General features: G+C 60.0%; 2 protein-coding genes across 2 annotated transcripts; one reads left to right on the top strand and one right to left on the bottom strand.

Moving 5' to 3' along the window:
* Positions 1-684: 684 nt before the first annotated feature.
* CCDC87 (coiled-coil domain containing 87) lies at positions 685-3,527 on the bottom strand. The gene has a single exon (XM_062197742.1). It carries the CDS (start codon positions 3,520-3,522, stop codon positions 958-960), a length of 2,565 nt encoding a protein of 854 aa, XP_062053726.1. The 5' UTR covers positions 3,523-3,527; the 3' UTR covers positions 685-957.
* A 153-nt stretch (positions 3,528-3,680) lies between these two features.
* CCS (copper chaperone for superoxide dismutase) lies at positions 3,681-13,332 on the top strand. Its single transcript, XM_062195776.1, has 8 exons — positions 3,681-3,803; positions 4,129-4,201; positions 7,545-7,682; positions 7,906-8,083; positions 8,526-8,586; positions 12,682-12,759; positions 12,840-12,943; positions 13,046-13,332. Exons 1-8 carry the CDS (start codon positions 3,765-3,767, stop codon positions 13,197-13,199), a joined length of 825 nt encoding a protein of 274 aa, XP_062051760.1. The 5' UTR covers positions 3,681-3,764; the 3' UTR covers positions 13,200-13,332.
* The last annotated feature ends 735 nt before the right edge of the window (positions 13,333-14,067 follow it).

Raw genomic sequence — 14,067 nt, 5'->3', positions numbered from 1 at the left:
CCTACGTTTTAGTACAAACCCTGCTGCACTTTATGTTATGTGCGTGTGTTAACTGGTAAAAATTCAATTATGGGGCCGGCGCCGTGGCTCAACAGGCTAATCCTCCGCCTTGCGGCGCCGGCACACCGGGTTCTAGTCCCGGTCGGGGCACCGATCCTGTCCCGGTTGCCCCTCTTCCAGGCCAGCTCTCTGCTGTGGCCAGGGAGTGCAGTGGAGGATGGCCCAAGTCCTTGGGCTCTGCACCCCATGGGAGACCAGGAGAAGCATCTGGCTCCTGCCTTCGGATCAGCGCGGTGCGCCGGCCGCAGCGCGCTACCGCGGCGGCCATTAGAGGGTGAACCAACGGCAAAGGAAGACCTTTCTCTCTGTCTCTCTCTCTCACTGTCCACTCTGCCTGTCAAAAAAAAAAAAAATTCAATTATGGATTTAGGCCCTACCAATAGTGCGCGAGGGCTGGAAGAAGTGATGACCTTGGAGGATCCAGGGGCAGAGATGTCGGGTAACTGGCCACATTGAAACCTACGTCTGACTAGCTCCGGAGCCCTGGAGCTACCAGGAGTTACCACCCTGCCGCGGAGCCTCCGAGTGGGGCCCGGGCCTGCCAGCTTCGCCCAGTGAGACAGCACTGCCAATCCGAGCCTCTGTCTGACCTTCCCACTACAGTGAACTCCAAGGGATGGGCTCGGTTCTTTTAATAGATTTTGATTTTGGTTGTATTCTGCAAGGCTTGACATAAAGGGGAATCCTGGGCTTGGGGATTCTCTTACAAGAACTTCAGTGTCCAAAGAGCCTTTATCTCCCTGGCTTTGTAAGCTGAAGGCACGGTATTCCCGAACCCTGCACTCCCAGAGAGCCAAACCCATGATTTCCTCTTCCAAAGCTGTCGAGAGGTTTGGCCGAGTTGCCGGGTGTTTGTGGGGGGCGGGTGAAGGAGGGACCTGCGGGCACCGGGCCTGGCTAGAGGGTAACGGGCGTATTCCTGGGCGTTACCAAAGGCTGGCCCCGGTGCCTCCTGAGCAGGGCTGACCGGTGGGAGGCCCTGTGGGCCTGGACCACGTGGCCAACCCGCCGCCGCTGCTGCAGCCAGTAGAGCATCTCCACTTTGTCTCGCTTCATCTTGTCCAGGTAGCGCCGCCCCTTGAAGGTCACCGGCTCCCCAAAGACGGACTCGATTTCTTCCAGGAGGACGACCAGCGCCGCCTCCAGCAGCCTGAGCTTCCGGCGGAGGTGGCTGCGGAACTGACCCTCCTCCAGGAGGTGGCTCAGGCCCCAGTCGCTCTTTTGGAAGAAGCGGTTGGGGTCGGAGGCCTGTCGCTCAAACCACTCCAGCCGCCCGAGCAGCATCTCCCGGAACCGGATGGGCTTCAGGGCCCGCTCCCAGGCACTCACCAACAAGGGCAGCTGCCGGAGGCGGGCGTTGGAGCTGTACTTGATGGCCATGCTCAGCCGGTCCTGGGCCGGCACCTCGAGCACAAGCCACAGCTGTTCCAGTCGCTTCTGCAAGCTCAGGATCTTGTGGGGCTCTCCCAGGAGGTGGGTCTTCCCGGCCCCTAGCCTGTGCTTCAGCACCGTGCTCCAGTTCCACTGTCCTGGCACAAAGTCTGGCTCGTCGTCTGCCACCAAGGGGGGAGGGCGCTGAATCTCCAGGGCCTGCGGCACAGGCACGGCAGCCTCCGCGAGGGCCTCGTCTTCGTACATGTGGAAGACGACATGGAGGAAATCCGTCTCGCGGCTGGAGAGGTAGCTGAAGTAGTCGTCCACGGACAGGGCGTTTTTCCACCAGTTCACCCACGAGTCCTTCTTCAGCCGCTTCCCCCAGGTTTTGCTCACCAGGGGCGATTTGAAGGTGGGCACGTTGGCGGGGCTGGGCTTCTGTTTGTCTGCTCTCTGGGAGTAAAGTTCGGCCAGCTCAGGGTTGATGACCCGGAACTTCTTGTCCTGGTGTAGCAAGCAGGAGGAGAGGAAGGCTGACCAGTCTCTGTCTGCCGCAGGCTCGATCAGGGGCCCTTGGTCCAGACGGAAGTGGTCGGTGGAGACGCGGCTCATCAGCTCCGCGTAGATCTGCCCGGTGCTGTTGCCGACAAAGGGGTCAGCATCCATTTCTTCCATGACTTTGGGATCCAGCTCGCCAGCCAGGTGGTTATACAGGACTCCAGCCTCCTCGACGTGGAAAGAACCCAAGACGTTCCGATCAGAGAGCCGCACGGCAGCTACCTGCACCACCAACTGACTTCCCACCTTCACGGCCACGGTCACTGGCTGCGGGTGCAGTGGGGGGCCCCTGGGGGCCTGGAGGTCCCACTGTCTGGAGGCTTCTTCCTCCTGGAGGCTTCCCAGCATCCGCTGAAGCTCCTCCAGGCACTGGGCGGCGGCTGGGCGGCGGGTGGCCACCCGCAGGAGCAGGGGCAGCCCCAGGTCCGCCTTTCGGTAGCGCGTCCACTCCAAGGTCATGTTCTTCATCATCTGCTTCAGATCGTGAGCCACGACATCGCCAGTCAGCTCGGGCTGGCGTTCTACAGTCAACACCAGCGGAGTCAAAGGGCGGGCGGGCAGCGGGGGCAGCCCCAGCTCCTCTGCCAGCTTCCAGCCCTTGCGCAGGCAGGGCATGGACTGGCCCCTCGGGAGCCGCAGGCTGCGAGGAGAGGCGCGGGTGGGGGGCGCCCTGTGGGCGGGCGTCGTGGAACGCCTGGGCGCCGGCTCACGCTGGGAGAGGCTTGATTCCAGCTCTCTCTGCTTCCTCAGGGAGGGCAGCCAGCGCAGGGGCTTCCGCCTCTTCAGCTCCGGGATGGACTTCAGCTCCTTCACTGGGTCCACGTCCGGCTCACTCAGCAGCTCCGGCGGGCGGCTGAGCTGGATGAGGTAGCTCAGCGTCAGGTCAGAGCAGGGCACCTGGCCGAAGCCCGTGCTGTGAGGCCCGGGGACGACCGGGCAGACGGGGCGCGGCTTCTCTGCCTGCTGCACCTGCCGCAGGGCCTGGAAGTCGGCGAGCAGGCCACGGTAGACCTTGGGGCTGGTGAGGAAAAGGGTGCAGTCCCTGGCAAGGCTGGCGGCCAGCCGGGTGAGGTTGGCTGACTCGGTGAAGATCCCCGAGGGGGTCGACATGGCCACCAGCAGGTGCAGGTAGCGCAGGAAGAGCTGCTCGCTGCTGAGCAGCACGTAGGCCTCGAGCCGCTTCCGCAGCCTCTGGTTGGCGGTGTAGCTGAGGCTGGGCTCGGCGGGAGGCTCCCGCCAGCTGCACTTGAGCTCGTTCAGGATGACCTGGATGAAACGGAGTCGGCTCTCGGGGGGCACCCGCGCCGCCAGCCCGCTGCCGGCCAGCAGCTTGGCCACCTGGCTGCACAGCGAGGCTACGGTCAGCTTCGCGTACGGGACGGCCTGCAGAAGCGAACCCTCCTGCGGGCGGGGCTTGTGCGGTTTCTGGGGCTCCGGGGGCGTCGCCTTGCGTGGCGGGAAGAGCGACAGCGGACTCAGCAACTGGTGGTAAAACCGCTGGAGCTCACGCTCCGCCGGCTGCGACTCCATCTTGGCGCCGGCGGTGCCCGCCCGCCGGGCAGACGAGACCACGCGGTTACTAAGGCAACCGGGGCCCTAGTGAGCCTGCGCGGCCCGCGGCTGCGTACCCGCCAGACGTCGGGGGAGGGCCTTGCGTGCCTACGCACGGGGAGGCGGGGCTAAGGGCGTGGCTTCCAAAGGCTCCGCCCCCTCCGCGGTGCTGCGCTGTGTGGCTGCTCCTTGGGCTCCGTGGGCCGGCGCCCCCGTCCGGAATGGCTTCGGACTCGGTTGACGACGCGACCCTCTGCACGGTGAGGGTCGAGTCTTCGTGTGCAGCCTCGTCGGGCCCAGAGCCTCGGCGCCCCGGGGTGGTCGTTATTTCTAGAAGCGGGGAAGGAGCGGGCTTCTGGGGCGGGGCCTGGGGCCGCTAGGTTGAAATTGCGGTGCGTGGACAGCGGCCCCGCCGTGGGCTTGGGTGGGTGGCGGTGAGACCACGGCCCTGGAAGGAGCGTGGGAAATCATGAAGAAGGTTGAAGAGGGATCACGTGGGCAGTGTCCCCAGGAGGTTGGGGTGGTCACAGGGAGGGTGGGAAGCGGTCAAGCCGGACACGTGCCCCGCTGTCGTCGCCCTTGCAGCTGGAGTTCGCCGTGCAGATGACCTGTCAGAGCTGCGTGGACGCGGTGCGCAAGTCCCTGCAAGGGGTGGCAGGTAGGAGCCGGACAGACTTCTGGCGACGGTTCCAAGGAGGCTTCCGGGAGGGACCCAGCCAATCTCTGAGGCCCACGCTGCTCCCATTAAACAGATGCAAAAAAACTAAAAACAGAGACCCGGAGGCGGAGCCTCAAGTAGTCTCAAGCCTGCCCTGCCGCTGTCCTGGACCCCAGGTATCCTGGAGAGTGAAGAGCCAGACTGGGCATAGCCTTCCCCACTGCATAGCAGGCAGCTGTCGCCGGCAGATGGCGCCTGGGACAAAGCAAACAACCGTGGCTCTGGCCCATTTTAGGGGGAGAGAGAGAGAGACGGACAGACAGACACACTCGGTCTCTCCAGGATGGGGCTAGGGCCTTGGCAAGGAGGGTTTGTTCCCTTCCCAGGAGTTGCTTCACACACTTACCACTTGCCCTGACTTCCCTGTGGCTTTGTGTTCTTCCTCCCTGACCCCCGAGCTAACCAGGGGCTGGCTCGGCGAGGCTGCTGGACCTCATTGCTGCACTTGTTGGGTGAGACTCCGGTCAGGAACTCAGGAGGCGTCTGGCTCTCCGGCTTCATGGGAGACCCCAGTCTAGAGGCCCCCGCCGTGGCCTCTCCCTGACCTGACCTGAGCGAGAGCCTCCTGGGCGAGCTCCCTGGGATTCGGTTGCTCCCTCCAGTAGCCAGAGTGATTTTTTTTTTAATCATCTCTCAAACAAGGTAAAGTGAAAGGTGTGTGAGACTGTCTCCAGGAGTGAGAGTCAGCCCGCAGGCTTCTGCACACAGGAGTGGCCACAGGGCTCTCAGGGGCAGTGGGCACTCCGTAGACTCTTTCAGTCACTCCGTAGCCTCTTTTGGTCACGCTGACTCTTGAACTTGACCCTGGTGGACCCTGTTGGGCTCCTTCACAGAGCTGGCAGCGCAGGGAGTGAAACAGGACTGAGAGCAGCGCTGTGCCGAGTTTCTCTGGGGCCCTGAGAGTTGCTATGGGTCAGCGAGTTTTGGGGTGGGGGTGGGTCACATCCAGCCTGCAAGCTGGGGGCTGCTTCTTAGGTTGCAGAATGTGTGGGTCAAGTGCTCGACCGTGGAGCCAGGCGGCCCGATCTGAGTTCCAGCCCTACAGTTTACTACGATGGCAGCTTTGTGCAAGTGTCTTAGCCTGTCCGTGCCTTGGTTCCCACCTCTGTAAAATAAGGACAATGGTAATGACTCACAGGGTCACGGTTCCCGTGGATGTTGAATGAGTTAATACAGCCCATCGCAGAGGGCCCGGCCCTCGGTGCGAGTGCTCCTGGGGATGGTGGAACAGTGGGACAGCTTCATTGAGATGGTCTCGTACCGTAAAACCCACCCGTGTCACGTCTCAGTCCTCAGTCTAGTCACAGAGCTGTGGAACCATCACTTTGCACAGATCCCCTGAATATCCCTTTCTGTTCCTCTCCATAGCCTGTTCTGAACATTTCATGCAAACAGCATCTTGTAACATCTTGTAGGGTCCTGTGGCTACAGTGTAACATTTCAAGGTTCAGCCATGTTGTAGCATGTATCAGTACTGCATTGGTTTTCTTTTTTTAATGGGAGACACCAGGGGCCAGTGGACACAGAGGGAGAAAGAGCACTCCCACCCACTGGTTCACTGTCCAGATGCCAGCAGCTGCTAGGGCTGCACGGGGGCTGGAGCCCAGAGCTGGGGACCCAGGCCAGGTCTCCCACCCGGCTGGCAGGGATCCAAGGACTTGAGCGATCTGCATTCCCCCTCCCTTGGTCTGCATTAGCAGGAAGCGGAAATTGAGAGCCCAAGCTGGGAAGTGAGCTTGTACACTCACATGTGGGCTGTGCGCATTGTTTTCTTTTTAGATTGGCTTATTGGACAGTCAGAGTTATGGACAGAGATAGAGAGATAGAATCTTTCACACTGGTTCACTCCCCAGATGGCCACAATGGCCAGGGCTGTGACAGGGCTCCAAAGCTGGAGCCAGGAACCTCATCATGGGTGGGTGGTAGGGGCCCAAGCACATGGACCATCTTCTGCTGTTTTTCTGGGGCCATTAGCAGGGAGCTGGATTGGAAGTGGAGCAGCCGTGACACAACTGGTACCCATGTGGGATGCCGCTGTTGCAGGTGGCAACTCTACTGCACTCCCCGGCCACAGCAGAGAGCTGGCCTGGAAGAGGGGCAACTGGGACAGGATCAGTGCCCTGACCGGGACTAGAACCCAGTGTGCCGGCGCCGCAAGGCGGAGGATTAGCCTATTGAGCCGCGGCGCCGGCCCGTTTCTTTTTATTGCTGAGTAATATCCCAGCATATGGGTGCTACGTTTTCTTTAGCTGATAGGCAGTTGGGTTGTTTTCAGCTTTTGGCCCTCATGAATAATGTTGCTATGGATAGCACACTTTTAAAGAAACATTTTAAAAAGAATTTTCTGTGTTTCATAAGTTATAAGTAGGGGCCAGCATCGTGGCATAGCAGGTAAAACAGCTACCTGCGATGCCAGCATCCCATACGAGTGCTGGTTTGAATCCTGGCTGCTCTACTTTTTTTGTTTGTTTCTTTTCTGTTTAAGACTTATTTATTTATGTGAAAGGCAGAGTTACAGAGAGAGAGAGAGAGGTCTTCCATCTGCTGGTTCACTCCCCAAATAGCCGCGACAACTGGGGCTGGGCCAGGCCAAAGCCAGGAGCCAGGAGCTTCTTCTAGGTCTCCCACATGGGTGCAGGGGCCCAAGGACTTGGTCTGTCTTCTGCTGCTTTCCCGGGTGCATTAGCAGGGAGCTGGATGGGAAGTGGAGCAGCTGGGACTCAGACTGGCGCCCGTATGGGATGCCGGCACTGCAGACTGTGGCTTAACCTGCTGTGCCGCAGTGCCGGCCCCTGCTCCACTTCTGATCCAGCTCCCTGCTAATGGCTTAGGAAGGCAGTGGAGGATGGCCCAAGTGCTTGGGCCCCTGCACCCATGTGGGAGACCTGGATGAAGCTCTCCCTGGTTCCTGGCTTCAGCCTGACCCAGCCCTGGCCATATGCCCATCTGAGGAGTGACCTAGCAGATGGTAGATCTCTCTCCCTCTCTCTCTCTCCCTCTCTCTCTGCAACTCTGCCTTTCAAATACATAAATACATCGATAAAATTAAAAGTTACAAGGAATGTCTCACATATAATAAGGACTTGGGAAAATCCCGAGGTGAGGTGACATTATCCCCACTTTCCATGTGAAAAGCAGACTCGGAGAGGTTAAGAGCTCACCCAGCACCGCACAGCTAGACTGCAAGTTCCAAGCTTGTCAAGGGAGACGGGTGAACGTGGACGTGGGGGTCATGGTCTGTTCCTCTTCCCGCTGCTGCCCTCTGCCTTCTGTCTCTTTGCAGGTGTCCAGGATGTCGAGGTGCAGCTGGAAAACCAGATGGTCTTGGTGCAGACCACGCTGCCCAGCCAGGAGGTGCAGGCACTCCTGGAGGCCACGGGGCGGCAGGCGGTCCTCAAGGGCATGGGCGGCGGCCAGCTGCGTGAGTGACCGTGATGGCCCCAGTCCCTGCCTGTCTGCGGGGGAGCTGGCCCAGAGCGCGTACAGATTAACCACGGGACTCTTGGGCTCTCGGTGGGAGTGGCTCCGGGGAAGGCGTGCAAGTCGGATGAGACTTTTTTTCCGATCCCCATGCCGATGGAGGAGTGGGGCGGGGCTGGCTGAGATGGCAAGGCAGCCTGAACATCTGATCTGATTCCTTTCAGAGAACCTGGGGGCAGCAGTGGCCATTCTGGGGGGGCCTGGCACTGTGCAGGGGGTGGTGCGCTTCCTGCAGCTGACCCCCGAGCGCTGCCTCATCGAGGGAACCATTGACGGCCTGGAGCCTGGGCTACACGGACTCCACGTCCATCAGTACGGGGACCTCACCAACAACTGCAATAGGTGAGTCGGCCGTTGCCGCCCGTGTGGCGTCCTCAACTGCAGGCTGTCACACACGGTCCTCCCCGCCCCGTGAGCCACGCAGAGCCAGGCTGGGTCTAGGGACGAGGAGACTGAGGTGCAGGGAGGCCAGGTGACTTGCCGGAGGCCCCGGAGCCCGTAGAGGCAGAGTTGGGATTTGAAGAAAAATCTGACCTTGAAGCCCCTGTCTGCCACCACTCCGTTGCCCCTGCCAGGAAGAGGAGGGGCCCTGTGGCGTGGTGTTTGCCGGGCTGTGTGACAGTCAGTGCTGGATTCCTCTGTGCCTCCCTCCCCTGCGCCAGAAGCCCACCCAAACCCCGGCACAGAGTAGGCCTGCTCAGTGAACGAGTGGATGAAGCAGACGTAGACAGAGCGGACTGCCTGGCTGCTGTTTCGCTGCCCACTTGCTACCTTTCCTCCTTAGCTGTGGGGACCACTTTAACCCTGATGGAACGTCTCACGGGGGCCCCCAGGACTCTGACCGGGTAAGTGTCAGTCTGGGCTGGGCTTGAGCTGAGAGAGAGCCCGAGGTCGCGGAGGCAGGGCCGGCAGCTCTCGGGGCCTCTGAGTGGAACTCCCTCTTGGTGGGGTCTTTCGCTCTCCTCTCTGTGGTTCACTTTAAAAACGTTTATTGACAACATTTACGACCAACATTTTGGGAGATAGAACCCGGTACAGCTCGGTGCTTGCCCTTAGGGAGGTCAGGGTCTAAGGGGGCAGGTCACTGAATTCTGGGCATGTGGTGCAGTGAGATAGCCCTTGGTGCAGTGGGATAGCCCTTGGTGCAGTGGGATAGCCCGTTGTGCAGTGAGAGAGCCCTTGGTGCAGTGAGATAGCCCTTGGTGCAGTGGGATAGCCCGTTGTGCAGTGAGAGAGCCCTTGGTGCAGTGAGATAGCCCTTGGTGCAGTGGGATAGCCCGTTGTGCAGTGAGAGAGCCCTTGGTGCAGTGAGTTAGTCCTCACAGGAGCCTGATGGAGGCTGGGGGGTCCCCAAGGAGCGCCTGATCCATCCTGAGGAGCAGGAGCAGGGAGGGAGAGCTGCCTAGACGTCGGGGTGTGGAACGTGGTGGTTTTACTGAAAGGACTTTCTTGATTCTCATTTTGAACCGGGAGTTATTTTCCCATCTTTGGAGAGTCACATGGTATCTTTGTGGGTTTTTTGTCTTATCCAAGTGCAGTTGTACTGTTAGTCACTCAGCTGTTGGATTTAAATTGACTCAGTTTTTTTCTTAGGTAAACTTAGTGTTTGGGTTTTTTTTCTTCTTCGCCTTTTTTTTTTTTTAATTTTATTTATTTATTTGAGAGGTAGAGTTACAGAGAGGCAGAGGCAGAGAGAGAGAGAGAGGTCTTCCACCTGTGGTTCACTCCCCAAATGGCCCCAGCGGCCAGAACTGAGCTGATCCAAAGCCAGGAGCCAGGAGCTTCTTCTAGGTCTCCCATGCAGGTGCAGGGGCCCAGGGACTTGGGCCATCTTCTACTGCTTTCCCAGGCCAGCAGAGAACTGGATAGGAAAAGGGGCAGCCAGGACTCAAACTGGTGCCCATATGGGATGCCAGCGCCACAGGCAGTCAGCCTACTGTGCCACAGCACTGGCCCCGGGATTTTTTCTTAAATACATCATGGAAAATGTCCAAGTAGAGGACCTGGTGTGGTGAAGTCTTATGTCCCTGTCATCCAGCATCACGTCCAGTCATATTTCGGCTGCCCCCCCGGGTCCTCCTCCACGCTTCTGCTGAAGCAAATCAAGACATCATTTCATTTGTAATCAAGGTAGACTTACAGACTTATCGTTAGCAAAGAACTTTGGTGCTACCACACTGAAGGAAAAATGAGTAGTTGTAGCTATAAGAAGATTCTGAAGAAACAAATCGATGAAATCCTGCCCAAAAAGGTTATTAAAGTCCTGTGAGACAGGCACTGCTTTGTCCCGGTCACAGTGCAGAGTAGCAGATGCCAGAGAGGTGCCAAGGGCCCGTCAACACCACCTCACTGGAGACTTTGTCCTCCACGTCCTATGGGCAGTGATCGATGGGGGATGGGTCGCCTTCCCTCGGTGACTTCCTGTTTCTTAGCACCCTGTCCCACGACCGGTTTCAGCTCCTCCCAACCAGTGATATGTTTCCCTCTGCCCGTGGTGGACTTTGTTTTTTTTTTTGAAAGGCAGAGTTGGGGGTGGGGGGGGGGGTGAATCCTCTGGTTCACTCCCCAAATGGCCACGACAGCCAGGAGCTTCATCTGGGTCTCTCACATGGGTGCGAGACCCAAGCCCTTGGGCTGTCCCCCACTGCTTTCCCAGGCACATTAGCAGGGAGCTGGATCAGAAGCCAAGCAGCCGGGACTTGAACCGGTGCCCACGTGGGATGCTGGCGTCACGGGGGTGACTTCACAATGCCAGCCCCTTGGTGGACTTTGATATATAAGCATCACGTTATAATGGCCAAAGGATTTTGCTTCCTGTCCGAGGAAGTTGGAGAGGTGCGTGTTTGTCCAGTGACTGGGCACAGCTGCGGCCCTGTGCTCTTAGTGTTCTGTTGCTGCAGCTCCAGAACTAAGAGTTTTAAACAATAAACCCTTGTTAGCTCAGGGTTCCCCTGGGCGCCTCTGCAGTTGTCGCAGGCTATGCTCGGGGAGGGTCTGCTCCGCGCGGCAAGCCCCAGCGCCCGCCTGGCTCTCGGCCAGAGACTTCAGGCCTCTGCCACGTGGGCAGCCCACAGCACGCCAGTGGCCTCCCTTGGAGCAGGGAACGGGAGGGGGACAGGGAGTCCAGGACTGAAGCCCCATTCTTGTAACCTAACCTGGGAGGTGCGGCCCCCTCCCATCACGGGGCTGTGATTACGGGGCAGTGCCTCACTGAGGCCCTGAGTGACGGGCGGGGACCCCGCAGGTGAGGGGGGGGGCGGCAGGCCCAGCAGAGGAACCTGCCGGAGCCAAGCCCCGGAGACACAAAATAGCAAGCAGTGTTTTCTCAAGAGCCAGCCCCAGCCCCACCGGGGACAGGGAAGCAGAAGGGGCTGGGGTCAGCAGCTGTCTTGCACCCAAGCCCCTGATAACACATGGAGGAAGCATTGAGCAAGAGCCGAGCCGCCAGGCCTGCCATGGCTGGCAAGTTTCTTGGATTTCGGCACCTGGTTTTGGCCAGATGGACAGCAGTCAGCGTGCGAGTTCACACCCAAGCCTGGCTGTCACTCGCACGTCCCCTGACTGGTTTCCTTCCCTTCCCTTCCTTGGCTGTAGCCCTGACTCGTCACGCCCGGCACTAGCGGGATTGCTCCAAGAGTCACCGAGCCCTGAAACCCTTCTTGGCGCCCTGGTGCCTGAGGATATAGGCAGGGCCCAGCTTCTTGGTGTGACCTTGCAGGCCTCTCCTGGCCCAGTTCCACCTGCCTGTGTGCTGAGGGGAGGGGCTGGAGAGGCTGCCTCTCCCCGGCCCCTGCCCCTTCCCCCGGTCAGCTGCCTTGGAGCCACACTGCCCACTCCCAAGCTCGCTCCTCTGGGCTCTGGGTCACCTGCCCCCACCGCCTGATCTCCCTACCGTGAATCGACACAGAGGCCGTAACTGAACGTGCCGGGTGCAGGCAGCAGATGTCCCTCTGGACAACAAGATAAAGCACAGCGCGTGCTCCCAGTGCCGGAGCGACGCGCTCTGTTCTTCAGCGGAGAGGCCTCGTGGCCCAGCCGCACCGGCACAGGCGTTTGCTTCTGCCCAGGGTGCCAGCTTGGGGACAGTCTATTTCCATCGCTGAGGGTGTCTGTGGCTCACTGATACGGTCCTGTCACCCCCTCCCCCAACACACTGACTGTTGTCCTCACCCTGCGTCTCGTGATCGCTGTCCTGTTCCATGTCTGGCTCCCCACCTCGCTGAGTCCCCCTGGGGGTGGTGGCCGCGTGTACTCCCAGGCCTGGCGGGGCGTGGCAGACTTGAGGCGCTCAGGAGCCATGTGTGACCCTCAGTTTCCATCAGCATCGGGGCCAGGGCGGGCTTTTGGCCCCCTTGTGTTTCTTCTCTCTGTTCCTCAAAGCTGGGAACGATGGTCGATGGTCGGGAAAGCCACGCCCGGCCATCCTCGGCCTAGGGCAAGTGAAGGCTTCCCAGAGTCGCAGAGCCCACAGGAGGCTGGAGAGTGGGCTTACAGAGAAGCAGGCCCGGGCTCACCGGGGCAGGAGGCAGGGCCGGGCTCACCCAGGGCAGGAGGCAGGGCCGGGCTCACCCAGGGCAGGAGGCAGGGCCAGCCTCACCCAGGGCAGGAGGCAGGGCCGGCCTCACCCAGGGCAGGAGGCAGGGCCGGCCTCACCCAGGGCAGGAGGCAGGGCTGGCGAGCAGCCTGGTGGTCGGGGGATGGAGCACGTGGAGGAGGAGCCGGCTGTCCCCAGCTCGCTGTCATCCTGCCCAGGCCCTCACAGCCAGGGAGGGAGTGTCCTTTGCCTTCCTTGATCCTGGGCCCCTCCCTTGACCCCACTAGCTGTGCCCCGAGGAGGGAACTGTTCCTTTGGGGGAGTGGGGAGAGCAGCCAGGTCCCGGGAAGCCAGGGGTGGCAGCTGCTCCCCTGGTGACCCTCCCCTGTGCTGGGTCTTCTTCCAGCACCGAGGAGACTTGGGCAACGTCCACGCCGATGCCGACGGCCGAGCCATCTTCAGGTTGGAGGACGAGCAGCTGAAGGTAAGGTGGGAGGGGAGGGGGTGGTGGGCGGGGAGCCTTCCTGACAGTGTCACTGTCTGACCCTGTTGTCTCCCCTTAAGGTGTGGGACGTGATTGGCCGCAGCCTGGTTATTGATGAAGGAGAAGATGACCTGGGCCGGGGGGATCACCCCTTATCCAAGGTCACAGGGAACTCTGGGGAGAGGTGAGTAGAGCCACGCCCAGTGGGAGGCCACGCCGTGCTGTGCCAGCTGCGGTATGGGGAGCCCAGGCCGGGGCCCGGCTCTCACCACGCCTTCTTCCTCAGGTTGGCCTGTGGCATCATTGCACGCTCCGCCGGCCTTTTCCAGAACCCCAAGCAGATATGCTCCTGCGACGGCCTCACCATCTGGGAGGAGCGGGGCCGGCCCATCGCAGGCAGGGGCCGGAAGGAGCCAGCCCAGCCCCCTGCCCACCTCTGAGCCTGGTACTCGGCTCCCAGCTGAGCACCTCCCACTTCTCGGGGAGCAGAGCAGGCAAAGGAGAACCAGGCGCGGGGATCGTCGGGTTGCTAGGGGGTTTGCTGGGCAAATTACACTTTATTTTCATATGGAACTTGGTGTCAGTGTGTCCCTTACGGGCGGGGTGAACGTAATCTTCCTCTGCAGGCCCCATGCAAGGCTGTCTCTCCGCTTCGCAGCAGTCAGTCCTGGATTCAAAGCCACACACTCCCTGAGGTCCCTCCTCCTCAGGCCATAATGAAGGGCCCCAGACATCATATTTCTTTTTTTTTTTTTTTAAGATTTATTGATTTATTTGTTGGAAAGGCAGAGTTACAGAGAGGCAGAAGGAGAGAGAGAGACAGAGAGAGAGAGAGAGTCTTCCATCTGCTGGTTCACTCCCCAAATGGCCACAACAGCTGGAGCTGTGCCGATCCAAAGCCAGGAGCCAGGAGCTTCTTCCAGGTCTCCCACGCAGGTACAGGGACCCAAGGACTTGGGCCATCTTCCACTGCATTCCTAGGCCATAGCAGAGAGCTGGATCGGAAGTGGAGCAGCCAGGACTTGAACCGACAGCCATATGGGATGCTGGCACTGCAGGCGCGATTTTACCTGCTGCGCCACAGCGCCAGCGCTGTATTTCTGTCTGTGGCCTGCCCAGCCCCTCACTGTGGCTGACTGGAGCTATGCTGGCTCCAGCTATAGATCCTGCCTGTGGTTGGACCCATAGCAAGGGACTGTGGGAACTTCCGGTGGGATTCTTCTCCCTGCTGACTTGACAAGATCAGAAAAAGGCCGTCTGCTAAGGAGGGGGTGGGGCAGATGCACAGGAGAAGCCCAGAGAGGCCCC

This window comes from Lepus europaeus, chromosome 7 (assembly GCF_033115175.1).
Source record: "Lepus europaeus isolate LE1 chromosome 7, mLepTim1.pri, whole genome shotgun sequence".
Classification (NCBI taxonomy): Eukaryota; Metazoa; Chordata; class Mammalia; order Lagomorpha; family Leporidae; genus Lepus; species Lepus europaeus.
This window is presented reverse-complemented; position numbering and strand designations above follow the sequence as displayed.